The sequence below is a fragment of the Lissotriton helveticus genome, chromosome 12 (assembly GCF_964261635.1).
Source record: "Lissotriton helveticus chromosome 12, aLisHel1.1, whole genome shotgun sequence".
In the NCBI taxonomy this organism is placed as follows: Eukaryota; Metazoa; Chordata; class Amphibia; order Caudata; family Salamandridae; genus Lissotriton; species Lissotriton helveticus.
In genome coordinates, this window is record NC_136073.1 from 303,555,226 (window position 1) to 303,582,293 (window position 27,068).

General features: G+C 45.3%; 1 protein-coding gene across 2 annotated transcripts in view; it reads left to right on the forward strand.

Annotated features, from left to right (window-relative positions):
* Positions 1 to 27,068, forward strand: part of LOC144799332 (fatty acyl-CoA hydrolase precursor, medium chain-like) — a 395,371-nt gene that overhangs the window by 362,557 nt on the left and 5,746 nt on the right. For both annotated transcript variants that reach the window (XM_078670579.1, XM_078670580.1), the window contains exons 12-13: positions 5,986 to 6,135; positions 16,173 to 16,245. In XM_078670579.1, the coding sequence (XP_078526705.1) occupies positions 5,986 to 6,135; positions 16,173 to 16,245 (223 nt within the window). The remainder of the gene's footprint in view (positions 1 to 5,985; positions 6,136 to 16,172; positions 16,246 to 27,068) is intronic.

Sequence of the window (27,068 nt, forward strand, 5' to 3'; positions counted from 1 at the left end):
CTATCATATTTAGACGCATTCATTCACAAGCCTAAGCACAGAAGCCTAACTTAAAACGTGAAGAAAATGTTGCGCCACTTTTATTTTTGAAGGACAATTGTTATTCAGCAACAGAACCAAGAATATGCTTACAAAAATGCTTAAAGAGAGGAAAACCCTTAATTGAAATGTTTTTCTGTAATACAAAATAAGGAACCTCATTTCTGTAACCCTTTTTAAAAAAGGATTGTGAAATGCAAAGCTACACCTGTGTTTAACTGAGAAAGTTCTGACTAAATAAACATTCCTGGCTATTCGTGGGCTACAAAAACAACAGCTGCTGGCTTAGCGGCAATAATCGCTGTTTCTCAGTGTTGTAATGTGATCATGGTGGCAGTCTTATTTAAAACAGACGTTTCAAATTTTAAAATGCGTGTGCAATATAGCAAAATCCAATGTATTCAGATGATGTGTTTGCCTGTTAATGTCTAATACAACATATCTAAGGAAAATTCTTTATAATTGTTAATTTTATTATAAAACAGGTAATTTTCGTTTTTGAGGCCTTTTATCCCTATTAAGGAATACTGAAAAGGAAACCTGGTGTCCTTTTAAGGAATAAAGGCATACCATATACTACCTAGGAAGCAGAACAGGATTAACTAATGCAGCATCAGAAAAATTCAGATCACCTTTAGCAAGAGCCACAAAGTTATAATTTCTTCCCTATGATCCAATCAGGGAATTATTTTAATCAAGGGCTGCCCGTTTCATAAGGGAAGGAGCAGTATCATGTCTGACTGCAGGTGACACACTTTTAATCCGGTATATCTCTTTATTCTGTCTTCAATACCATTATAGCCAATTTAGACATGCACTGGTAAAGTGTTGTCTCTTATGCTCACAGCATGAAGTATCATATCTGTGAAATTTAGTAACTTTGAACAAGTTCCAGCCAACTGTTGCGCAGAGATGGACATCGTCATGTCCATCCCCTCACAACACAGGGGAGCTTGCAGTAGTGTCAAAAAATAGAAGTGTCAATATGACACAAAAATAAAATTATACATACAATAAAAACACATATGCTAAGCCATCAGGTATACTTTGCTGTATACCAAGCACTGAAAGCATAGAAAGATCACAGTAACACATGCAAATAAGCAGCGAGCACAAACACTATGTCATGTACTTCATGCACAGTGAACCTGCAGCCCAAAACCCAATATTCTGGCCTGCTTAATTTGTCAGGCTTAAAATCAAAATTCAGTTTTTTCCCATTTTTTTCTTACTTTCCTCACCCTCCTTTTGACAGCAGGCCGCCCTAGTGGTGATAAGCTGTCAATACAACTTACTGTGTCACTTCTGACACACAGGACCAGCAAGAACAATTTATGATAGGACCAAATACACAAACATGAAAAACACATGAACATTTCTTTCCAAAGGAGTTACACCAAAACACATCTCGTTTCAACCAACCAAACTCACGTGTCTTGTCAGCCTTAAAATCACCCAGAACAATCCATGAATGATCTGTGGGCAGAAGCAAAAAATACACAACACACAAAAGAGAGACATTTCTCATAACAAACAAATATCAATTATAACTTTTAATCAGAACACAAAACATGGTACACATTAACAAACACAAAAATAAATTTCCATTACTTAACTGTTACCATCTTGTCAGTCAGCTTGCGACATTAAGCCACCTTAATTTTAACTTTCTAAAAGTAAAATTGTTTCACTGACACTCCATGTTAGCTTTGCGCCACAATTTCCACTGTGAAAAATAATTATCAATTGGCAAATCATTTTCACTAACGCATGTAACCTTCAAAATTTTAATAAAGAGCTTCGTCTTATTTTCTGTCTAAGACTTAATGCAATACTTCATTTTCTATTAAATAAAAGCAACTAGTGGACATTATTTTTCCAGAGCAGAGATACAAAAGTATCATTTCTGCAGAGCATTTTAGCATGATGTTGGGACTTTCAAAGAAACCCTTTGTTATATTTTTCCTTTAGAATAAAGTTCTTTAATTGATTGATGTTCTTATGGAGAAACCAGAACCCCCCCTTTTAGAGGCCCGGTTTTAGCAAGGCCATTTAGAAATGCACTTCTCAGAGACAAGGCCTTAATTTATGAGGTCACAGATGTCGACATCTTGCTTACAGAGAAACTAAAGATAGCACCTCAGCGCAGACTTTTCTTGGCTGCGAGCCAGCCTCTGCAGCTCTCCTAGCCCCCAGCTTCTGCTCACTCTGAAGCTGTCAAAGACAAAAGGCCTTCCAAATTCCTTCTAACCTGCAATAAATCACCCTATTTTAAAAATAATTGTTCCTTTTAGGGGCTAAAAAGTTATCTCTATTCTCAGATTATTAAAAAACATATACTGTGAATATTTCACAGAACCTAATAACACACATACCAGCTTTTAGAACAAATGTTTGTTACTATCCAATGCAATGGTACACATTTCATCAACCTTAAATGGATGAACGTCTCAGTAGGTCCTGCTAGAGTTAGAACCTTCATCCCTGATAATAAACCCAAACCTCTGCACCAAGCACATTGGCTCACTGAGCTATCAAGAACACAAACCCACATGGGAACAATTTAAAAATTCGAAATACACACAATTTTTCTCAGACTAAACTTTTAATCTGTCCCTATTTACTTTTCATGAGTACTTTTTGTACATTAAGGGTGTCATCAAATCACAGGGGTTGCTCTTTTTCTAGCTACACCCCTATCAATTTCCTTTTTGCGACGCATTGATGGCGTTGAGACCAGATTATACTTACTCCTTAAAAATTCCACTTCTCAGAAATCTCTTACATATTCACAATCATCCAATCACACGCTTTTTCCGGCGCCATAAACATCCAAAACACAATTTACTACAACACAACATTCTTATTCACTAATAGCTTACTTCCATTCAAAAGAGCAATCTTACAAACATACAATCCCATATCTACATGGCCATGTTACATACACTCCTATATTTTATACTGCAGTCATATATTCACCACTCACACATATTTTTCAAAAAGTGATTGAAAGCAAGAACACAGCCGGCGCTTTTAACCAAAACAAAATGCGAAATAGGCGTCAATTCCAAATACCAAAGTGACATGTCTTCCAAATCAGAACGGAGCCCGTCGACTCCCGTTCATGGGAACCGATCAAATCAGATACCAGACCACACAGATTCACAAAAGACACAGTCCGAAGACTGTCCTGAGATCATCAGACAGGCGAACCATGGACCCCCTTATAGACAATCCCATAGTCCTATGCTGGTTGGGCTGGGATACTGGGCGCGTAGCTCCAGGTCCCAAGCTTACCCAGTTGCTCCTAGGGCTTTTCCGAAGGGGATCCAGCCAAGTGTACACCCCTTGTGTACCACTAGGGCGTCAGATGTTTTCTCACATATCACCAAACAAGCCTGTGGGGCATCTGCCCGTACAGCCACTCCACTGCCACGTCAGACCCCCAGATTCCCTTGTGGTTCACTAACCACCAAACTCCAAATACAGTTAACTGTTTCCAAAAGCACCGCTCAAGAGTGCTATTCCAAAAGACACCAATAATACAATTCACTCACCTGGTGCACTCAGGTCTGATTGCATATTCTCCACTGCCAGCTTCTGAAGACCAACATGGTCAGTTCCCAGGTTACACCTCAAAGGATTCCGGCGAGGGGTCAATAGCAGCTGGGGCTCCCTGATCGCGAGAGCGGAGTCCAGCCAGAATTATTAGCCAGTCAACCCCCTCGACCAGAGCGTTCCCCCTAATGTCCTAATTTCACCCCGTAGTACGGGAGGACAACCCCATATGCGGAATCCCGGACGAGCCCCCAACTGTTGTACTGCAAAAAATAATAGAGCCATGGAGCTATACTTACCAATAGCCCCCCCCATTACCAATTACCAATAATCAGTCAGTTGGCAGTGAAGAAGGGTCAATCATTTATTATACAAAGTACTCTGCGCAGAGGAGCCTCTCCCATCCTCATCCCTCGAGGTGCGCGGAGAAGACTGCTGGCTTACAGTCAAAACCAGACAGATATACTTTCAGTGAACACATGAAATCACCACACATGGAAAGTTACAAGTTGGTTCAGAGTGAAGGAAGGACCATATATGGCACACATGATTAGTTCAAAGCTTAGCTGGGCAGCTCAGAAAGGATGACTCCCTTTTCGTTCTCAGGCACGAGAGTCTGCAAGAATGTGTTCATCCCACACGAAAGCAGATATAACCTTGAGTTTCCCAAGTTAGAATCAATGGTCCATTCATAGCCCAGGCCAAACTTTTAGACTCTCCCTTTACACAGTGACAGGTCACGTGTTTTCCTAGCAAGAGCAAGAGGTACGGGGAAATGAAACCAACATGGAGTTTCTTCGAAAAGGCCCGATTCTTAATGTATACATAATTCGAGTATATTCACAAATGGAGGGGTTAACCTAAAATAGTATGCTAATATATGGGATACAAAGCACTCTCAGTTCTGCCCAGCTCATTATAGCAAGGTCGAGAGGGTGACTCCCTTCTGCTAACTCCGAGAGAGTCGTTACAGCACCTCCTGGAATGTGCTTATCCAGCCTACCCCCACCTACAACCTTGACAGGCCTAACGAGCAGAAGCAGCAGTTAGCTACATTTATACTGTTTCTCAGGGGAACTACATCAGCTGAATGTAATGGTAGGGTTTCACCAGTGCTGTGAGCGGGCTAGGCCACAAAATGGCGTCAGTACAGCCAAGCAGCGTAAGATATGATCAGATGCTAATGAGTATAATAAGGCGTATACTAATCCCTATGTTATTACATAGTGCGTGCATATTAGTGTTCTAGGTCCCTATATTGGCTAAATAGGTACATCACGCTAATTACTAATAATGTCTACTTGCCTTCCTAGGCCTAAACTAAATGCTGGTTCCTCAATGGGCCACTTGTTTTACTAAGAAATTCTTTCAGCGAGACACCACACCACTTAGTCTTCAATAACTTTAACGTTTTACCCTTTGTGCTGACCTAATGTATTTTAAATGTATCAATTGCAGCTAAATCTTCTGAGGTTCTTGCAACTAAATGTAAAGGGGATCATTGATTGTCTTTGACTGTGCTACTGGAGCAATGGGCTAGTGCAAGCTGTCTCCTAAGGAGAGTCCTGCCTCTTATTTTTCACAATTTAACCACTGGTTGTACTATTCTCCATCCACAAGAATTGGATGAGCAGGCCTAGGCGGAAACCAGCAGCCTAGGTCCATCTGTCTACACTTTCCCTTTCTTGGCATGACAAGTACCTGCAAGAGGGAGTAGGTTCGCACATGCCTGGCACCACCCAGACCTTTAAACTACACAGTGAAGGGCGCTGCATGAAGACACTAGTGGAACAGGAAGAGGGATGTCTTAATTAGCCTATGAATCGTTCTTGTACAAGGAAGTCACACCGTGATGCACCAACATAATGTCCATATGCAGGGTCCTTTATGATGGTTACAGCGACTCACCACATGGTTGCAGAAGCAACACCCATCCAAAAGCATCATCATATAAAATGGAATTTAAGTTGCAATTGCAGTGTTGGTTTGATCTGTGTTTAATGTGAAATGCATTTATTTGCAAAATCACCTCTATCTGAAGCTGGTGTATTTGTTCATGTACCCCCTTCGTACATTTTAGCAAAGATGCTTCTTAATTAAGGCAATATTTCATCTCCCACCTGAAAATTAACCACCAGTGTGATTAAGGATCAGGGGCAGTTCCAGTCGTGATGAACCATAACAGTAATCTAGTTTCCCGCTGATTCTTCAGAGGCACCTATTTGTTTGAAAATCTCATAATTTTCCTGTAGGCTCTAATCACATTGGCTATTTAACCAAGATCTTACTTCCCCTAAAATGCATTCCAGTTATACTCAACCATTTACTAATATGAAAGTATTGCTTAAATATGTATTTTGTTCATGAATTTTTCTTTCTGTTTACTAGATTCGGGCCATCCCGTCTACTTTTACGAGTTCCAACATCGGCCCAGCCAATATGGTGACTCAAGACCGGATTTTGTAAAAGCAGATCACGGCGATGAACTTGGTTTTGTTTTTGGGGGACCTTTCATGGATCACGACGTTATTATTATGGGTAAAATAGAATTTCCTTTCACCCAAGAATCTCTAACTGATTGGGATAGTTACTTGTGTGTCCTTTTCCACTTTATAGGCATGAGTATTTCAGTTTTCACCTGTATTATCGTGTGATAATTAACCACGTTTATTTCACTGTATTTTAGAACATAACACGATTTTTAACACAGATTTTATTACAGGAACAGACAGCACCTACAGGGTAATATTGAAAAGAAACATTGTGCAAAATAAAATATAGTACAGGGACCTAAAATATAATCACACAGAAAATGTACACAATCAAACTTGTAGTGAATCCGAATTGATAAATCCTTTGCAGACAGCACCAGAGCAGAGATCATAATCTGTGCAAGAATGGGCAACAGAAGAGATATTTCGCCAGATTATCATTCATAATCAGCAGCGGCTCCTCCTCTATGGCGCCGCAACTGCCAGTGCCTCAAAACGTCACAAAAGGAGCGGGGATATGGGGGGGACAGGCTGCAGGAGGAGTGGTAGTGCACTGTGATCAATGCGCATGACGGTTTGGCCGGCCGTGTCAGGCAGGTCAATCTGTCATGTGCAGTGAAGCTGTCTCCTACCCGAGCTGCGTTGCCGGGTTAGAGACAGGAGGCACAGGCACACATTCAGAGCGCTCAGGCAGAGTCTGACGCTGCTTCCAGCAGCATGAGAGCAGCATAAGGATTGGTTGCAGTGGAGTCTGGGAGCCTGGGCCTGCGGAGGAGAGGAGCGGAAAAGCCAACACGACTGGCTGCAGGTACGTATTTCGTTTTTTAAAATCTTTTTTTTATTTTATCATCGGTTGTCCACACACCCCGCCCCGCCACTCTTCCACAACACCAGCCGCACCTATTGATAACATCATACATTTACAAATACCCATCCCCTGGAGGAGTTAGAGCGGTTCTAAACCTTTTGACTTCTGTGGACTCCCACTGATTCATTACCAGAAGTCAGCCCCCCACCCCGTCCTAAGCAATTTCTATGATTTAAACCTCAAAACAATGTACAAAATCCAAAAACAGGTATACATGAAACATCATCTAAAATATTGAAATACTTTGTTTCATTTACAAGCAAATATGGAGAGAATTCTTTTTCTTTAATTTGCTTCTTTATTTGTGAATACCTTAATCATTTTAAAGTATTAATCTTAATATAATTTCACTTTGTAAAACAGTTGCATGCCCCCTGGGTAGGCATTGTGGACCCCCAGGGGTCCTCGAAACACAGGTTAAGGACCACTGGGTTAGACCACAGTAACTGTGACCCACGAAGTCTGCAACTTTTAAATTTAGCAGCTGGTCCTTAATATTAATCAGTGAAGGGAGTCCAAACCAACAGATACTTAGGATAAACAAGAACAAATACGAGGGTGATCTTGTCCAAGGGCAAGATGCCTAGAATCTTACACCCCGATTTATCAAGGCAGTGCGCAATGGGGAACTTTAATTTCTGGGCTACTGAGATCATAGCAGTTAGTAAGCAGTGAGTAACCAGGGCTTTCCATATAAAGATGACACCTGATCTTGGGAGGAGGGATCTTTCTAATGCACCAAAGCCCTGCTGCAGTCTGAACACAGATTGCTTCTCAGATTCAGAGGTGTATATGGGGGCCCAGAGTCCTGAACCTTCATAAGGTAAATACTGGATTCTAGCTTAGAGCTTTTATACTCTCACTTTGCAGGGCTTGTTACACTTATCACATCCCCTCTGTTTACTGTACAATAAGCTATGTTCTGCAAGGCCACTTCAGGTGCTTGTAGTTGACCCATTATATGTCTCAGTTATATGAAATGATGAGTGGGATGGAATAGAGTCTGAGCATTTCCAGAAACTGTTCTAACTCGACCCTTCCTGAATTTTCCACTTTTCTAAGACTTGAAGAGATGCTGCTATTCACCCATGACTTCACCCTCAGACGTCTCCCAAAGGTATTCTTGTGGTATGCTGTATGCTTCTGCATGCAGCATATTCCTCAGCTGATGTCACATGTTGGTGTTCTGTACTTGCTCCTGGTCTCCCAGGTGATAGAATGTAATGAGTCAAATGACCAGGACTGTTGCCTTGTTTGGACGTGGAGCTGTGGATGGGTGGGAAACATCCTTTACAACGCAACTTTTACCACGCAGTGCCTTTACGACGCAACTTTTACAATGCAAACCATTACAACGCATTGAGCTGGGGGGCGCTCTAGGATAGGGAATAGGTTTAATTTACTATCCAACACCTTCCCTACTATCCACGGGGAATGGAGTTGGAATAGTAAATTAAACTATTCACTATCCAGGGTCCCAAAGCACTATGCGTTGTAAAGGCATGCGTTGTAAAAACAGCGTTGTAAAGGCATGCGATATAAAAGCATGCGTTATAATGTCATACATCCGGATGGGTTCTTCTTTAAGAGAAATAAACCTGGATTTCTCCTACAAACCTGCCTCCTTGAGAGATCCTTTTAACTCAACTCAGGATCTTACAATTCTCTCGAAGAGTGCATTTATAAATCAGAGGAGTTCCACAGATGACCACGAAGTGCTACTTCTGTGCCATGTTTTCAGGATGCCCACTGACTGTTAAATGTCTTCTATTTCAATGTATTATAAAGAAATGTATCTTATGTGGATATCATGAAAATCTGGCACGTATTCCACCTTCCAAGTGCAAAACTGCACACCTGGGTCCGTATTACACATTATCATTGTTTGCGCCCTGCGCACCCTTCAAAATGTGTGCCAGGCACAAACAATGATAATGCGCATCCCATTATGGTATATGCGCTGCCTCCAGGCAGCCGCGACCTCGCACTGCCCTGGGGACAGCACATTAATTTGCAGCTACTCCGTGTTTTCACAGTGCAGGTGGCACCCGCCTGCACTTTCAAAGGGGATTAGAGATTTCTTTGCAGGCGGGTGCAGTCAGTGACTACACCCGCCTGCAATTTTATGTCTGGGGGGGTCCATGTGACCCCCTTTACTCCCTGCAGAGGGCTGCTCTCAGGAGGTGCACTGACAGTGTGCCACCTATTAATTGGCCCACTATCAGTGCGCCTCCTGAGAGCTTCTATGACTCTGCGCCCGAGTCTGTAATATGGCGCAGGGTCAAAGGAATTCTCTCATGTGCAGAGGGCACGCCCCTTTGCAAACGAGGGAACACCCTCTGAAGGTAGCGCTGGCAATTTAAGTGCTCCAGTGCTATTGGTAATATAGAAGGGGACACACAAGCGTCTGCGCCCCTTCTATAATACCAAAGTTCCCCGGATGCACGCAAAGCAGGCACAAACGCCTGATGCACCCCCGGGGCACCTTCTGTAGTATGGCCCCAGTTGTTTGAAGTAAAACATATCTGAGTTAACAGTGTATGTGACTCCATAAAACATTTCTAAATCAGAGCTTTTAGTTATTTTCAGCTGACAAATTGAAATTTCAGAACCGTCAAATGATTCAATAGTTTTAAATAGTGATACTGTGATTTTGAACTTCATTTCTCACTTCTTTAATGTGACTTTTTATTTAATCTTTCTCAGCTTCAATCGCCTGATTTTCATGGATGTAGTTCCTCTTCTGTAAACAGAGTTTACAAATCTATGGCTTACTCATGTGTTTCATTGCCATATTTGCTAACCATTCTAAAGGTTCGTTTAAAGGGCCCAGATTAACATTTCCTGTGACTGGGAACATCTTTTCTGATTCGCCTTTCAACTTAAAGTCATCATCCTTTGTATGTGGACCTCACTTGTCATGATTGCACTCTCCCTTTATTCCATCATACACAAGGTCTCCCTCCACTAGAAAACACAGCCCTCGCCGAAGCAATTGATGCAGTCAAAATTATTTTAACAATTAAAAGTCATCATAAAAGCTCTATTCTGAGAAGTTTTATGTGCTGCTTGGGTTTCATAGACGTTTATCAAAGATTATTTGTAGGGATGGTTTTGTCTCTAACCTCTAGAGTGCTAAGAGCTGTACCGGAGGTCTAGTAACACTTGCTGATACGCTAATCTGGCCAAAGTTCTCCAATCTCGCAATAATTATATTATTAGAAATATTATCAACCTCCTGGAGTTGTCCAGTCATTGCTATGACGTGGAAGAGGTCCTATTCGTCCAAATTCTCTTGTCCATATGAACCATTTAGTGAGTTTTCCAATGTTTTGCTGGTCTTTTTTTAATTCTAAATAGGTTTCCCTGGCTCCTCTATACTTATCTTAACAAAGATGGAATACCCAATAGGGCTTTCAGATCAAGAACTAGCTTAGGCCCCTTTACCCACGACCCTACCTAATATTTATAGGCATTGCATGTTAAAGGGGATATCCAGTGTAGACACATTGCTTTTTACCCAATACTGCGTCAGTAACAATCGCCAACAATAACCATTCTGGAAGGTGGCATTGTCAGATGATGCCACCTTGGGTTTTGTGATGAAATGTGACATCATTCACTGGATGGCTCATTTAAACTCTAATAGTGATATGTTGTTAATGCCTATGCTACTATTGCCCCCCCAAGATATCTGTAGTTGCTTTGTGGTGGATAAAGACATTGGGGCCCATTAGGATGTCGGGCGGATTGCCCCGCCAGGCTCGGGGTAGCCACCGCCAGCCTGGCGGGGGTAATCCGCCCGACATCCTCACTCGTTTCCCCCTCCCGCCATATTAGTATGGCGGGAGGGACTTCGGCGGACGGAAAGACCGTGCAACGCTTTTCTGCCCGGTCGCCTTTCAGCCGGGGCGGAAAAGAAATAATCTGGTGGCGGTGTCTATCAGACACCGCCAGCCATATTATGATGGGCATTTTACGATGCCTTTCCGTTGCGGCAATGCCGTCACGGAAAGGCATGCGGTCTTCACTTTGGGGGCCCCCTGGGGGCCCCCAAAGTGAAGGAGGGGTGGGGGGGTGCACACAGGGGGTACCTGTGGTACCGCCCTGCATTTGCATATACAATGCAGTAGGCACCGCGCGGTGCCTGCCACATTGTGTATGCAAATGCATACATGCATTTATGGCATTGTGGCGGGCGGTGCAGAGAGCACCGCCGCCACAATGTTATAAATGCAGGATACGGCTGCCACTGTGGCGGCTGCATCCCAATATCACCCCCACGGACCCCCGCCCTTGTGGCGGGCGGTCCCAATCCCCGTGAGGATGGTGGCCGGGCAAAGTCCGCCCGCCATCCCAATGACCCCCATTGTGTGCGCCTTGCCTGCTGTGATCCTACAACAGATATTTTTGGTGGAAAATGTTCAAAATTGCCAGGCGATATTTGACTCTCTTTGAAGTTGATTTGCCACATTTTCTAGCGTTGTACCAGAGTTGACCACCATAAGCAGTGGCAGAGCCAGCAAAGTTGATACAGCAGTATTGAGATATGTGTAAAGAAGGATAAAAGTGCTGTTGTGCTTCTTTAAACATATCTGAAGAGTTTAATTTCCAATAGGTCTGGGGTCATTATTTAAGGCACGTGAGGTTACTTGGATTTAGACGATACGAGTAAAGCACTTCACACCATAAATTCAGCTGGTTAAAAACAGTATTTCACTTACCTGTGACGAAGTTGATTGATTTTTAAAATGTGAATATAGAAACACTAGGGGGGGATATTTACAAGAAAATGCCTGAGCGCGGTGTTACACCAAATTTGGCAATGCCGTGCTCCGACATTTTCAAAACGTAGGGATGCGCCGTATTTACGAAAATATGGTGCACCCCTGTGTTTTCCCTTGCGCTGGCACTAAAAGAGCTGCCTAGCGCCAGCGCAGGCACCCTGCCGCCCTGTTGCAAGGGTGCCAGCGCTGCAGGGGCGATTATGTGCAGCAAGGAAGACCTTCCTGTACATAAAAAAATCAATAATGGTGATTTGCTCTTTCTATGTGTGCTGCATTCGCACATAGAAAAAGCAAAAAACGATGAGAGAAAAAATATTTTCTACTCGTGTAAGCATCCTAAGACCAGGTATTACTAGGCCTTAGTTTTTAGCGCTGCCCCATCCTTGTAAAAATGGGGCAGAGTCAAAAAGCAATGGGTGTTGCAGTGGAATGCCACTGCCACACCCTTTGCCTGCTCCTTTGCCGAAGCAGACTGCGATGGAAAGGGGCATATTTACAAGGTGGCGTTAAGCCACGTTAAGTCGTTAATCTCGACCTTGTAAATATGTGGATTGGCGCAACCCCACCGGAGCATGAGAAAAATTGTTGCCCCGTGGCGTTGTGTGTTTTTTAACTGCACTCATCTGCCTCTTCGGGACATACAATCAATCAATCAATCACGGCATTTATATAGCGCGGTACTCACCCGGAGGGTCTCAAGGCTCTTGGGGAGGGGGGTCTGCTACTGCTCGAACAGCCAGGTCTTGAGTTGCTTCCTGAAGGAGAGGTGATCTTGGGTCAGGCGGAGGTGGATGGGGAGGGTGTTCCACGTCTTAGCTGCCAGGTAGGAGAAGGATCTTCCTCCCATGGTGGTTCTTCAGATGCGTGGGACGGCGGCGAGGGCGTGGCTGGTTGATCGTAGCTGGCGGGTGGGTGTGTAGAAGGTCAGGCGGTTGTTGAGGTACTTGGGGCCCTGGTCGTGGAGGGCCTTGTGTGCCTGGGTGAGGAGTCGGAACGTGATTCTCTTGCTGACGGGGAGCCAGTGTAGGTCTCTCAGGTGTCCGAAGATGTGGCTGTGTCGGGGGATGTCCAAGATGAGTCGTGCGGAGGCGTTTTGGATGCGTTGGAGTCTTTTCGGTGGTTTGGCTGTGGTTCCGGTGTAGAGGGTGTTTCCGTAGTCCAGTCGGCTGGTGACGAGTGCCTGGGTCACCGTCTTCCTGGTGTCGGTGGGGATCCAACGGAAGATCTTACGGAGCATGCATAGGATGTTGAAACATGAAGATGATACGGCGTTGACTTGTCTGGCCATCGAGAAGGAGGAGTCCAGGATGAAGCCCAAGTTTCGTGCTTGGTCCGTTGGTTTGGGTGCGCTGCCCAGGGCGGGGGGCCACCAGGAGTCGTCCCAGGCAGAGGGTGATGATCCGAGAATGAGGACTTCCGTCTTGTCTGAGTTCAGTTTCAGGCGGCTGTTCATCATCCACTCGGCTACGTCTTTCATCCCTTCTTGTAAGTTGGTTCTGGCGGTGGCTGGGTCGTTGGTGAGGGAGAGGATCGGCTGGGTGTCGTCGGCGTAGGAGATGATGTTGAGGTTGTGCTGGCGTGCGATGGCTGCGAGAGGGCGCATGTAGACGTTGAAAAGGGTGGGGCTGAGTGATGATCCTTGAGGTACTGCGCAGATGACTTTGGTGGTCTCGGATCTGAACGGGGGAAGGTGGACTCTCTGGGTTCTACCGGCGAGGAACAAGATGATCCACTGTAGTGCCTTATCTTGGATTCCGGTGTTGCTGAGGCGCTGTACTAGGGTGCGGTGGCAGACGGTGTCGAACGCTGCGGAGAGGTCCAGGAGGATGAGGGCCGCTGTTTCCCCGTTGTCGAGCAGGGACCTGATGTCGTCAGTGGCTGCGATGAGGGCGGTCTTGGTGCTGTGGTTGGCTCGGAAGCCGGACTGCGAGTGGTCGAGGGATCCGTTCGTCTCGAGGAAGGCAGCAAGCTGTCTGTTGACGGTCTTCTCGATGACTTTGGCAGGAAAAGGGAGGAGCGAGATGGGGCGGTAGTTCTTGAGGTCGGAGGGGTCTGCTGATGGTTTCTTCAGGAGGGCGCTGAGTTCGGCATGCTTCCAGCTCTCCGGGAAGGTGGCAGTGTCGAAGGAGCAGTTGATGATGTCCCGGAGCTGGGGTGCGATGGCGGAGTCGGCCTTGTTGAAGATGTGGTGGGGGCATGGGTCGGTTGGTGATCCGGAGTGAATGGTGTTCATCGTGTGGATGGTGTCTTCGGTGCTGACCGGGGTCCAGGTGCGGAGGGTGGCGGAGGGGGGCGTCGGTTCGGTGGTTGGGTGCGTGGTCTGTGCTCCGAAGCTGTTGTGTATGTCGGCGATCTTGCTGTGGAAGAATGAGGCGAGAGAGTCACAGAGGTCTTGTGAGGGAGTGATGTCGTTGTTTCCTGCGCTGGGGTTGGAGAGCTCTTTGACGATGCTGAAGAGTTCCTTGCTGTTGTGTGCGTTGCGGCCTAGTCGTTCCCTGAATGCTGTCTTCTTGGTGGTGTGAATCAGCTGCTGGTGTATGCGGGAGGCGTGCTTGAGGGCGATCCTGTTGTCTGTGGTCGGGTCTTTGCGCCAGGCTTTCTCGAGGGTGCGGCAGTTCTTCTTGGATTTCTTGAGGTCGTCGTTGAACCAGGAGGCTTTCTTGCTGCCGGGTCTGCTGAGGTTGTTTTTCAGGGGTGCGAGGTCGTCAGCGCAGTTGGTGATTCACTGTGCGAGGTTGTTGGCTGCTTGGTTGGGGTCCGTTGAGCTGGCGGGGGGGTTCTGGTTCAGAGATGTGGTGAGCTGGTCGTCGGTGATCTTGTTCCAGTTCCTGCGGGGAACCTGTTGCGGGTGATGGTGAGTCGTGGTTCTTCTGAAGCTGAAGTGGACGCAGCTGTGGTCTGTCCAGTGGAGTCCGGTGGAGTGGCTGAAGGAGATGTACTTGCTGGAGGAGAAGATAGGGTCCAGCGTGTGTCCCGCATAGTGGGTGGGGGTGTTCACCAGTTGCTTGAGCCCGAGGTTGGCGAGGTTGTCCAGCAGGGTGGTGGTGTTGTTGTCGTTGTTGTTCTCCAGGTGGAAGTTGAGGTCCCCTAGGAGGATGTAGTCGGGGGAGGCAAGGGCGTGCGGGCTGATGAAGTCGGCGATGTGTTCGCTGAATCGTGTGCGAGGTCCTGGGGGTCTGTAGATGAGGGTGCCTCTGAGTGTGGTCTTGGGGTCGGTGTGTATCTGAAAGTGAAGATGTTCGGCGGCTGGGAGGGTGTCGCCGGAGTTGGTCGTGATGCGGATGGTGTTCTTGTGGACGATGGCGATGCCTCCTCCTGTCTGGTTGACGTGGTCCCTCCGGGTGATCTTGTATCCATCCGGGATGGCGATGGCGATGTCGGGCGCTGAGGAGGCGTTCATCCATGTTTCCGTGATGAAGGCGACGTCTGGAGATGTGGTGTCGAGCAGGTTCCAGAGTTCTACGGCGTGTCTGTGGACGGATCGTGCGTTGAGCAGGATGCACTTCAGGTGGTTGCTGCTGGTGCTCGGCTTGGCGGGTGCGGTACAGGTCCGGATGCAGGAGAATTTGCAGGATTGGCAGGTGAAGGGTCCGTGGGTGCGTCTTGGGGTGGCTCGGTAGCAGCCGGGGATCCGGCCGGTGTTGAGTGCGTTACTGAAAAGGAAAAAAAAAATCTTCATTTTAATTTTATAGAATAAAATCCTCACAGGTTTGGCAGCGAAACCCATCAGAGTTTAAATGCTTTTTTCCATATCATTACAATTTTTATTTGTAGATTTATAAGATGCTACTTGCCGCGCAAAATAGCACAACAATGTGGAACATGGGGCCTTACTTGGAATTTAGCAGAGGGATAAATCCTCAACACGTAGTGGATATCCAGTCTTCCACATTGCAAGTGAAATCTGCTTCAAAGCACTTATAGTACGGTGGATGGGACATCCATCACATTTGTAATCCGGTACCAGGTCTGCCGTCTTCTAAACGAGGCACTTAGTTTTTATCCATTTTGCCCTCACAGCTCATTTTGCTGTGCACTAAAAATACATTTAACATAAAATCATGGATTCAATATCTTCGAGATAGTTTAAGAGCTTCTGTATGGATGTAAACTAAACTTTTGCTTTGGAAAAGAGGACGGAACCATGCATAGCTTTGAAGTGCCTGGCATAACTTGAATGTAATAGTTGAGTGAAACCGAGTTGGCTCCCTGTGCTAAGTAGTAATGCGTAAAGCATGTCTGTGTGTTCATTCTTGAAATGGATGCTTGCCTAGGCCCCAAATTTGTATTCACACTGCAAAGCAGGACATTTTAAACATATGAACATGTACTTGATATCAAAACTGAAGTAAATGTAAATTTTCTTTTGCAATATATTTGTTTTAAACCTTCGTGTATAATTATGTTTTTTATCATACCCTCTCCTAGGTAATGCTACTGACGAGGAGAAAGACCTTAGCAAAAAAATGATGAAATATTGGGCAAACTTTGCAAGGACTGGGTAAGGATTACTTGGCACTTAATGAAGGAAACACCTATTTGCTGTATTAGTATATAATGCTTAGCCCTCTGAACTCTTCCTGCTAGTTGTTTGGTCTCGTACGCACATCTTTACATATCTTGCCGAGGCCACACATAGAAAGAGGGGCAAAAAGTCCCTCCCCTTTTTGGCTGACCTCCTGGCCTTCAGCTGACAGGGACCTCTTGCTGCCTAAACCCTTCTCTTCAAAATGCCTTAACGTTGTGGAGAGGAAGGCAGGGTCCCTTTGTCCTTGAGGTCTTGATCAGTGAGTCACATGGGAGAGTACTACTTCTCATGAAGGAGAAGTCGACTGCACAGTAGACTTTATCATACAGCAATGAAGATAAATGTACACTAAGCTTTGAGGGCAGAACTGTGCCAACATAGATAGGACACTATATGTAAATGAAGAGTAAGAATAGCGAACCCTAAGAGATGGTAGTGGATCAAGGAACCTCTGCAATTACTGGAACCTTTCCAGCAATATACATGAAAGTCTTTGTGAGACAAGGTCCACCAAACCCTACTTCAAATGCAGCCTGGCTGTGTCTACTGCGCATTGTCTTTGACTGTATGCAGCGGACTCTGGGAGTAGAGCCTCACTTGTGGCGAGGCTCTTGCACCAAACCCTCTGCCAGGGGACCCAATTCTTATGTCCTTCTGCTGGGAAACAACATTTACAACGCAGTCATTACATCGCAACATCCTTTACAGCGCATGCTATTACAATGTAGCCATTAGATTGCATGTCATTACAACGCATGTCATTACAATGCATGTCACTACAATGCAGGCATTACATCGCAAGTCATTACAATGGATACTATTACAACGCATAGTACCCTTACACTATCCAACACTTAACCTACTGTTGCCCTCACTGGAGTTAGAATAGTAATTTTAACCCTTACACTATCCAACACTTAACCTACTGTTGCACTCACTGGAGTTAGAATAGTAATTTTTATCCCTACACTATCCAACACTTACCCTACTGTTGCACTCACTGGAGTTAGAATAGTAATTTTTACCGCTACACTATCCAACACTTACCCTACTGTTGCACTCACTGGAGTTAGAATAGTAATTTTTACCCCCACACTATCCAACACTTACTCTACTGTTGCACTCACTGGAGTTAGAATAGTAATTTTTACCGCTACACTATCCAACACTTACCCTACTGTTGCACTCACTGGAGTTATTATTACCCCTATACTATCCAACACTTACCTTAAATGCAATTAAGTGATGTGTTCATTACTCTTCCTGTCTTCTGGCGTGGGTTAAAATGGTGATCTGATCCTGGGGTGTTTCTCCAGGTAAATAGTGTCAATAGGAGACAGCACAACCAATTCTTAGTGACCAAGATGGCCACTGTTCCAAGTCCCAACAACTGGGGGGCCTCCACCACGAGTGCTGAGGCCTCTGTGAGGGACTGTGCCCATTTTGAGAGTATCTTTTTTGATGCCCATGTACAATCCTTGTTTGATCAAGAAGTTAGGCTCCGCTTCACTTCTGACTTTAAAGCGTCAAGGGCCTGCAATGTTCCAGCCTCCAGAGTCAAATATGTTTCCAATCTAAATGTGATTGAGGGGTTCAGTTCCTGTTGCTGTTGCTTCCACTCATTACTGACCCATATCAGCTTATTCACTCTCCTAGCATCATAACAGGGCTTTGTACATAATGTACATATAGCATTTAAAATGAATTACTTTATGATAAGCTATTATGAAAAACTAAAAAAAATTAACTTATATAGGTAGAAATGTTTCTAGCTGGTTTTTACCCACCAACACCCGCCCCCCTGCCCCCAAAAAAGTTTGCGATTCATCCTCTGTGTCAAGTTTATTTTTTACCATAGACGATTAGAAGAAGGAGAAAGTAAGAGTCAAACAGAGAGAGAGAGAGGAAAGAGAAATAGGGGAGAGAAAGGGGGAGGTCCTTGCAGGCAGCAGACGGCGAGGCCAGTGGGATGCTCTAGGCTCTCCTCCAACCAGAATGTAAAAAATGTCTTTATAATACCATGCACAGATTTCAATTGGGAAAATAATTTCAATGAGCAAATACCTTCAATCTATGTTTTATAGTATGGCAAATTGTAATAACAATCAGTGTACACAATTAATTTTCTTTTCATCACCCAAGAACTTTCTGGTGCTTTACCCTAATATACCAGGTGGCATTGACATCTTGCAACTGTGTGTATTGTATATCAACACAAAATCTGGCTGATGTACTCCATGGAACTCTGGAAACAAAGAGACAGTTTGACTCTTAAATCCCCCTGTTGTTATTAATAAATGCAGGGATAAAAAATCCCTCACAACAAAATTCACAAATCGTTCACAAACAAATGACAATCTGGAACTACACCTGGCTCTCTCTCCATCCATTGTAGTGAAACTGCATTTCATGCTTAACAATGCAATGAGTTTACATGAATTAAAAACTCAGTTGTTGCCATCCTGAGCAACCCTTTACCTTGCAGCCACATAAATATTTCAACCACAACAAACACCATTTGTACATACAGGCTAAATGAATGAATATTTTTCTGTATATCATTGTATTCTATTTGTTTTTTCTTCATCCTAAGTTTCCCTCTCGTTCCTTTATGTTCCCCCATGTCATGCAATAATGTCACTGATCCGTATCAGGTCCAGTTAGGTTTACTCTTAAATGAAATCTTAGTTCAGTTCTAGGTAGCTGTGGCACAGAGCAGTCAGGTGTAACACAATGGAAGTGTAAAGCATTTATTTGGGATAAAATAGTCAATAAGTAAGAAACAACACACAATAAAAACCCACTCCAATTTATAAAAGTAGAGTATATTTGTTATCTTCAAATAGATATCATAGCGACAGAAATCAGATGAAGGAAACAGGAGTTATGATTTTTTTTCCATAAATTGCTGCTTTCACTCCAAAAAGTATAGAAAACTTTTTTAAAGTTTGTAAATCACTGCATTTTACCTTTTATTCTTAGCAGTAGTCTATGAACCCTGAATGTGAGAGTCCGGGGCAAAGTCAAAGTTTCAGGCCAACCGTGATTGAAATCATGGTTCCACAGATGCTGGGTTGGTTCCGGTCAAAATATTTCCTTTGCACTTAAAAACATTCTTTATCTCGTTAACGGCCCTCTGTGACTTGACTCCGGTCTTGGGTTCAAAGTTGATGGATCAGGTAAGTTCAGGTAGTTCCGATGAAGGCCTTGGTTCTCAGCGGGATCTTAACAGTGTTCAAGGATATCCACAAACCGGCAATTAGCGGTAGTCTAGAGGCCTTGGGATCAGAAAGAATTATCTTTGCCTTTGGCTCACACGTTGCAGTCCTGTGTCAAGAAAGGGTCCACTCCAGCACCAGCAAAGGGTCAAGGACCTGAGAGGGACCTTGTGGGTTTTTAGAACTAGATCTCTTGGCTACACCAGTAGAATCCAGGGCAAGTCCAATGCGAACTGGTCAGCTGGCACTATGCAGGTGCAGGGCTTATTTAGCTCATCCATGAAGCTTAACAGAAGGCTAACCACCTAACCCTTGTAGTCCACTTACTGGTTCTTGGAACAAGTGGGAGCAGGTACAGCCCTCAGTTTCTCTCACCTTGAGTTCAACAGCAGGAGCAGAACCTCTCTTTCAGAAGTCCTGTCTTCACTCAGTAGGTGCTTCAGGTGCAGGCCTGCATGCTGCAGCCTCTCTTTCTAACTTAGAGGTGACTTACCAGTATTAAAAAGAAGGCATGGGCATGGCAAAGGGTTATATTGCCATGCCAGGTTAGCAGTTTAAAAGTTGCCCGACCAGGTTTCAATGGCAGACCAAGAGCCATGTTTTCACTTTGTCACAGCAGTGGTGGTACATCAGTGCTGAAGTCCACTGGTAATATTTAGTTTACCAGCCATGGGCATACTTTGTACAATATAATAGGGATTTATGTGTAAGTTAAATAAGCCAATCAGGAATTAGCCAATTGCTAATATACTTTCAGGGGTCAGAGTACATGCCTGGCCAGCAGGGTCCAGTGCACTTCAGGGTCTAAAAACTGTTTGAGGAACTCTTAGAAAGAAAACACTAAGACACAAATGGCAAAGTAAAACAGGTTTAGTCTAATACTGTAGGGGAGATCAGTCACCTCTGTGGAGCTGAAACCTGATGTACCGAAGTACTGCTCGCAGGCAGCAATATTTATATCGAAAAACCACAACATGTTAGTTTCTAAACCCATTAACCTTTGAGTAGTTTCCATGCATGATAGGTGGATAGCCCCAATGTGGGTTTCTGTTCTCGGAATGTAAGCAAAGCAAGAATATTTTTATGTAACAGCACAGTGAGTGGTCATATCATGCTAAATGCTAATTGGGCCAAACTATGTGACCTTTTCAAGTGATGTGTTTTGCCAAAGCTATCTGACCTTTACATGTGGTTTCTTCAACAGCATGCACTTGTTCATCAGCATGTGTTCTAAGGCAGGGTGAGACACCGGGTGTCTCAACCTGGTCTCACCCTGTGTGTGTGTTCAAGCAGGGGTTTGAGGAACTGCAGTGCTTGGATGGAAGTGGGCCCTTATGTGATTGGTGCATCTCAGCCCATTCCCCTAACAGATGTGGATTGTGGTGATTTATTTTCTTGCAATGGCCCATCTGACATAAACAAAATATGTTCTTTTAAGTTTCCTGAAACTAAAGTGTGATGTGACTTTATGTTCTAGTTTTGCCCACTGTCTTTCAGCACATATCGGTTTCCAAATACGGGTCTGTCGCTGCTTGCATAGGTTTGAAGCTATCCCTAACCTGAAAGATCCTTGTGGGGTTCTGGGGTCTTAGGCCTTCGCGGACCCCCACAGGGTGCATTCCATCTTGTCCTTCATCAGTCACCCCTCTAGTCGATTTTTCAACTACCTCTTCTAACCTCTCATCTTCTGGAGGGATTATCTCATACTCACTACCCTGTCCCTTCTATAACTCAGTGTATTTTTGCAACCAATCAATCAATCAATCAATCACAGCATTTATATAGCGCACTACTCACCCAAAGGGTCTCAAGGCGCTAGGGAGGGGGGGTCCGCTACTGCTCGAACAGCCAGGTCTTGAGCTGCTTCCTGAAGGCGAGGTGGTCCTGGGTCAGGCGGAGGTGGGTCGGGAGGGAGTTCCATGTCTTGGCGGCGAGGTAGGAGAAGGACCGTCCTCCTGTGGTGGCTCTTCGGATGCGGGGGACGGCGGCGAGGGCGTGGCCGGTTGATCGAAGCTGGCGTTTGGGAGCGTAGAAGTTGAGGCGGCTGTTGAGGTATCCCGGGCCTTGGTTGTGTAGGGCTTTGTGTGCGTGGGTGAGGAGTCGGAAGGTGATTCTCTTGTTGACCGGGAGCCAGTGCAGGTCTCTCAGGTGTCCGGAGATGTGGCTGCGACGGGGGATGTCGAGGATGAGACGTGCTGAGGCGTTCTGGATCCGCTGAAGTCTCTTCTGGAGCTTGGCGGTGGTTCCGGCGTAGAGGGAGTTGCCGTAGTGCAGACGTCTGGTGACGAGGGCCTGGGTGACCGTCTTCCTGGTCTCGGTGGGGATCCACCGGAAGATCTTGCGTAGCATGCGCAGGATGTTGAAGCACGACGAGGAGACGGCGTTGACTTGTCTGGTCATGGAGAGGGAGGAGTCCAGGATGAATCCCAGGTTGCGTGCGTGGTCTGTTGGTTGGGGTGCGCTGCCCAGGGCGGGGGGCCACCAGGAGTCATCCCAGGCGGAGGGTGAGGATCCCAGGATGAGGACTTCCGTCTTGTCCGAGTTCAGTTTCAGGCGGCTGTTCTTCATCCATTCGGCCACCTCTTTCATCCCTTCGTGTAGGTTGTCTCTGGCGGTGGCGGGGTCGTTGGTGAGGGAGAGGATCAGCTGGGTGTCGTCGGCGTAGGAGATGATGTTGAGGTTGTGCTGGCGTGCGATGTCTGCGAGGGGGCCCATGTAGACGTTGAAGAGGGTTGGACTGAGCGAGGAGCCTTGAGGGACGCCGCAGATGACTTTGGTGGCTTCCGATCTGAACGGAGGGAGGCGGACTCTCTGTGTCCTTCCGGCGAGGAAGGAGGTGATCCACTCCAGTATAGTGAGAGAGAGTACTCCCAGTTGATTTGAGGTCCTGAGGGGGGAGAAACAAACCAAGCACAAAATACAAAAACCTCAGATATGGACCTATATTCCTTTTAACATTGAATAAATCTCCAAGATACTTGGAAGCGGATGCCAAAGAGAGAAACTTCACCGTGTTATCAAAACTTATATTTTTATTGGTTTTTCATTTTATAAAGTTATTTCTTTAAAAGGAACATTGATATATCTGTGCATATCAAATCATTTTATCGTCAGTGAGAAATTCATAACTTTTACAAACATAATTATTTCGCAAAAATTCTATGAAATATAATACTAAAATAGTGCCCCCTAATAATAACTATTCTCACCACTCATACATGCATACTAATATGTCAGTCATACCATTCCTATTTGTAAGAAAAGACAAACTATAAACATAAGCACAAAAGCTAGATATAACAAAACATGAAACATAAATGACAGCTCTAAGGTGTACTAAGTGGAAAGCTCAAAGAGCCTGAATGATAACGTTCTGCTGGTGTTGGTGGAGTTAACCAGTTTGTATCCACAACAGGTAGATGTTAGGCCGACGTACGTTTCGGTGGAAGTCACCTTCCTCAGGGCCAAGGACAACAAATACAAAAAATATTACATAAATATACTATTAAAAGAATTTGGAGGGCATAGTGCAATTTTCTGAAAAATAAACAAAAGGACGTTTGTAAATATCATTGTTACTTTTATCGTTTTTGACATTTTTATCTTATTGGCATCAGCTATGTACAAAATTTCTTTAGTAACATTATATCGGTGCTCATAGCTATAAGTGAGACCTTATGCCAGTTTTAATCAAGGAAGTTCATAGAGTTCTAGTCGAGAAGAAGAAGAACAGTGAAAATAGTATAGCATCAAGCAAATTATTCCCATAAAGGTAAATCACCTATTGTGCTCTAGAGATTTATATAAAGATTAAAAAATTATGCTCAAGATCTAATATTTCATGCTTATTTAAGGGGAGTGGTTTTACCTACGGTGTGAGTACTACAAGTATAAGTAGAGCTGAAGGGCAGAAGTTAGACGTTCCTCTAGGTTGTGAACTGGGGAGAGACACAGGAATATATTTATGGTTGCATAATTACATAGCAGCTAAAATAGTGTGATGGCAGTGAGAACCATCTATGTTACCTCTGTTTCAATAGTTAGACCAGCTTTAGAAACTATTAGATCTAGGTCGTATCTGGTGTGAGATTCAGGAGACTGCTGTATATCAGGAATATTTTCTATATAGACAAAAAAGAATCAATCGTTTGGTAAATGTCTATGTGATCCAAGGAGTAAAAGACAATTATGGGTGTTAATTAACACCCAGTAGCATTACTTGGGTTTGCCAAAAATTTCCTTTGTCTTCACATTATAGATAATACAAGCTGGCAGAACAACAACTCTATAGTGTACTACACCCCAAAATATTAATGATCAGGTAATTACCCTCCGTGTACTGATAATTGTCTTTTACTCCTTGGATCACATAGACATTTACCAAACGATTGATTCTTTTTTTGTCTATATAGAAAATATTCCTGATATACAGCAGTCTCCTGAATCTCACACCAGATACGACCTAGATCTAATAGTTTCTAAAGCTGGTCTAACTATTGAAACAGAGGTAACATAGATGGTTCTCACTGCCATCACACTATTTTAGCTGCTATGTAATTATGCAACCATAAATATATTCCTGTGTCTCTCCCCAGTTCACAACCTAGAGGAACGTCTAACTTCTGCCCTTCAGCTCTACTTATACTTGTAGTACTCACACCGTAGGTAAAACCACTCCCCTTAAATAAGCATGAAATATTAGATCTTGAGCATAATTTTTTAATCTTTATATAAATCTCTAGAGCACAATAGGTGATTTACCTTTATGGGAATAATTTGCTTGATGCTATACTATTTTCACTGTTCTTCTTCTTCTCGACTAGAACTCTATGAACTTCCTTGATTAAAACTGGCATAAGGTCTCACTTATAGCTATGAGCACCGATATAATGTTACTAAAGAAATTTTGTACATAGCTGATGCCAATAAGATAAAAATGTCAAAAACGATAAAAGTAACAATGATATTTACAAACGTCCTTTTGTTTATTTTTCAGAAAATTGCACTATGCCCTCCAAATTCTTTTAATAGTATATTTATGTAATATTTTTTGTATTTGTTGTCCTTGGCCCTGAGGAAGGTGACTTCCACCGAAACGTACGTCGGCCTAACATCTACCTGTTGTGGATACAAACTGGTTAACTCCACCAACACCAGCAGAACGTTATCATTCAGGCTCTTTGAGCTTTCCACTTAGTACACCTTAGAGCTGTCATTTATGTTTCATGTTTTGTTATATCTAGCTTTTGTGCTTATGTTTATAGTTTGTCTTTTCTTACAAATAGGAATGGTATGACTGACATATTAGTATGCATGTATGAGTGGTGAGAATAGTTATTATTAGGGGGCACTATTTTAGTATTATATTTCATAGAATTTTTGCGAAATAATTATGTTTGTAAAAGTTATGAATTTCTCACTGACGATAAAATGATTTGATATGCACAGATATATCAATGTTCCTTTTAAAGAAATAACTTTATAAAATGAAAAACCAATAAAAATATAAGTTTTGATAACACGGTGAAGTTTCTCTCTTTGGCATCCGCTTCCAAGTATCTTGGAGATTTATTCAATGTTAAAAGGAATATAGGTCCATATCTGAGGTTTTTGTATTTTGTGCTTGGTGATCCACTCCAGTGCCTTCTCCTGGACTCCGACATTGCTGAGGCGCTGTACTAGGGTACGGTGGCAGACAGTGTCGAAGGCCGCGGAGAGGTCTAGGAGGATGAGGGCCGCTGTTTCTCCGTTGTCGAGCAGGGCATGGATGTCATCGGTGGCAGCGATCAGGGCCGTCTCGGTGCTGTGGTTTGCCCGGAATCCAGACTGCGAGGGGTCGAGGGATCCGTTCGTCTCGAGGAAGGCGGCCAGCTGCTTGTTGACGGTCTTCTCGATGACTTTAGCCGGAAATGGGAGCAGCGAGATGGGGCGGTAGTTCTTGAGGTCGGTGGGGTCGGCTGATGGCTTGTTGAGTAGGGCGCTGAGTTCGGCGTGCTTCCAGCTCTCCGGGAAGGTAGCGGTGTTGAAGGAGGTGTTGATGATGTCCCGCAGGAGGGGTGCGAGGACAGCGTCGGCCTTGTTGAAGACGTGGTGAGGGCAGGGGTCGGTCGGAGATCCGGAGTGGATGGAGTTCATCGTGCGGATGGTGTCTTCGGTGTTGATCGGAGTCCAGGCGCGGAGGGTGGTGGTGGGGGGCGGGGGTTCGGTCATGGCGTGCGTCGGTTGAGTGCTGAAGCTGTTGTGTATGTCCGCGATCTTGTTGTGGAAGTAGGAGGCGAGGGAGTTGCAGAGGTCTTGCGAAGGGGTGATGTCGTTGTTTCCGGCGTTGGGGTTGGAGAGCTCTTTGACGATGTTGAAGAGTTCCTTGCTGTTGTGTGCGTTGTTGTCCAGTCGTTCCTTGAATGCGGTTTTCTTGGTGGCGCGGATGAGTTGGTGGTGCTTTCGGGTGGCGAGCTTGAGGACCGCCATGTTGTCCGGAGTTGGGTCTCTGCGCCAGGTTCTCTATCGAGGGCTCGGCAGTTCTTCTTGGAGTTCTTGAGTTCGATGGTGAACCATGGGGCTTTCTTGCTGCTGGGTCTGCTAGGCGGGGTCCTCAGGGGGGCGAGGTCGTCTGCGCAGTCGCTGATCCACTTGGTGAGGTTGGTGGCCGCCTGGCTTGGGTTCGGTGTGCTGGTGGGGGGGTTCATGCTCAGGGAGGTCGCGAGTTGGTCGGCTATGATCTTGTTCCAGCTTCTGCGTGCAACCTGTTGCTGGTGGTGGTGGATCGTGGTCCTTCTGAAGCTGAAGTGGACGCAGCTGTGGTCTGTCCAGTGGAGTCCGGTGGCGTGGCTGAAGGCGATGTCCTTGCTGGATGAGAAGACGGGGTCGAGTGTGTGTCCGGCGTAGTGGGTGGGGGTGGTCACCAGCTGCTTGAGTCCCAGGTTTGCGAGGTTGTCCAGCAGGGTGGTGGTGTTGCGGTCGTTGTTGTTCTCCAGGTGGAAGTTGAGGTCCCCGAGGAGGATGTAGTCAGCGGAGGGAAGGGCGTGCGGGGTGATGAAGTCGGCGATGTCCTCACTGAATTGTGTGCGTGGTCCCGGGGGTCTGTAGATGAGGGTGCCTCTGAGGGTGGTCTTGGGGTTGATGTGGACCTGGAAGTGAAGGTGCTCGGCGGGTGCGAGGGTGTCGTCGGTGTTGGTCGTGATGCGGATGGTGTTCCTGTGGATGATGGCGATGCCTCCTCCTGTGTTGTTGATGCGGTCCCTTCGGATGATCTTGTAGCCGTCTGGGATGGCGATGGCGATGTCGGGCGCTGAAGAGGCGTTCATCCAGGTTTCCGTGAAGAAGGCGACGTCTGGGGCTGTTGAGTCGACCAGGTTCCAAATCTCGATGGCGTGTCTGTGGACGGAGCGGGTGTTGAGCAAGATGCATTTCAGGTGGCTGTGGCTGTTGCTCGTCTTGGTCTTGGTCGGTGCTGGTGTAGTGGAGGTCTGGATGCAGGTGAACTTGCAGGAGTTGCAGCAGAAGGGTCCGTGGGTGCGTCTCGGGGTGGCTTGGTAGCATCCCGGGGTTCTTCCGGCGTTGAGTGCGTAGAGTTCGGTG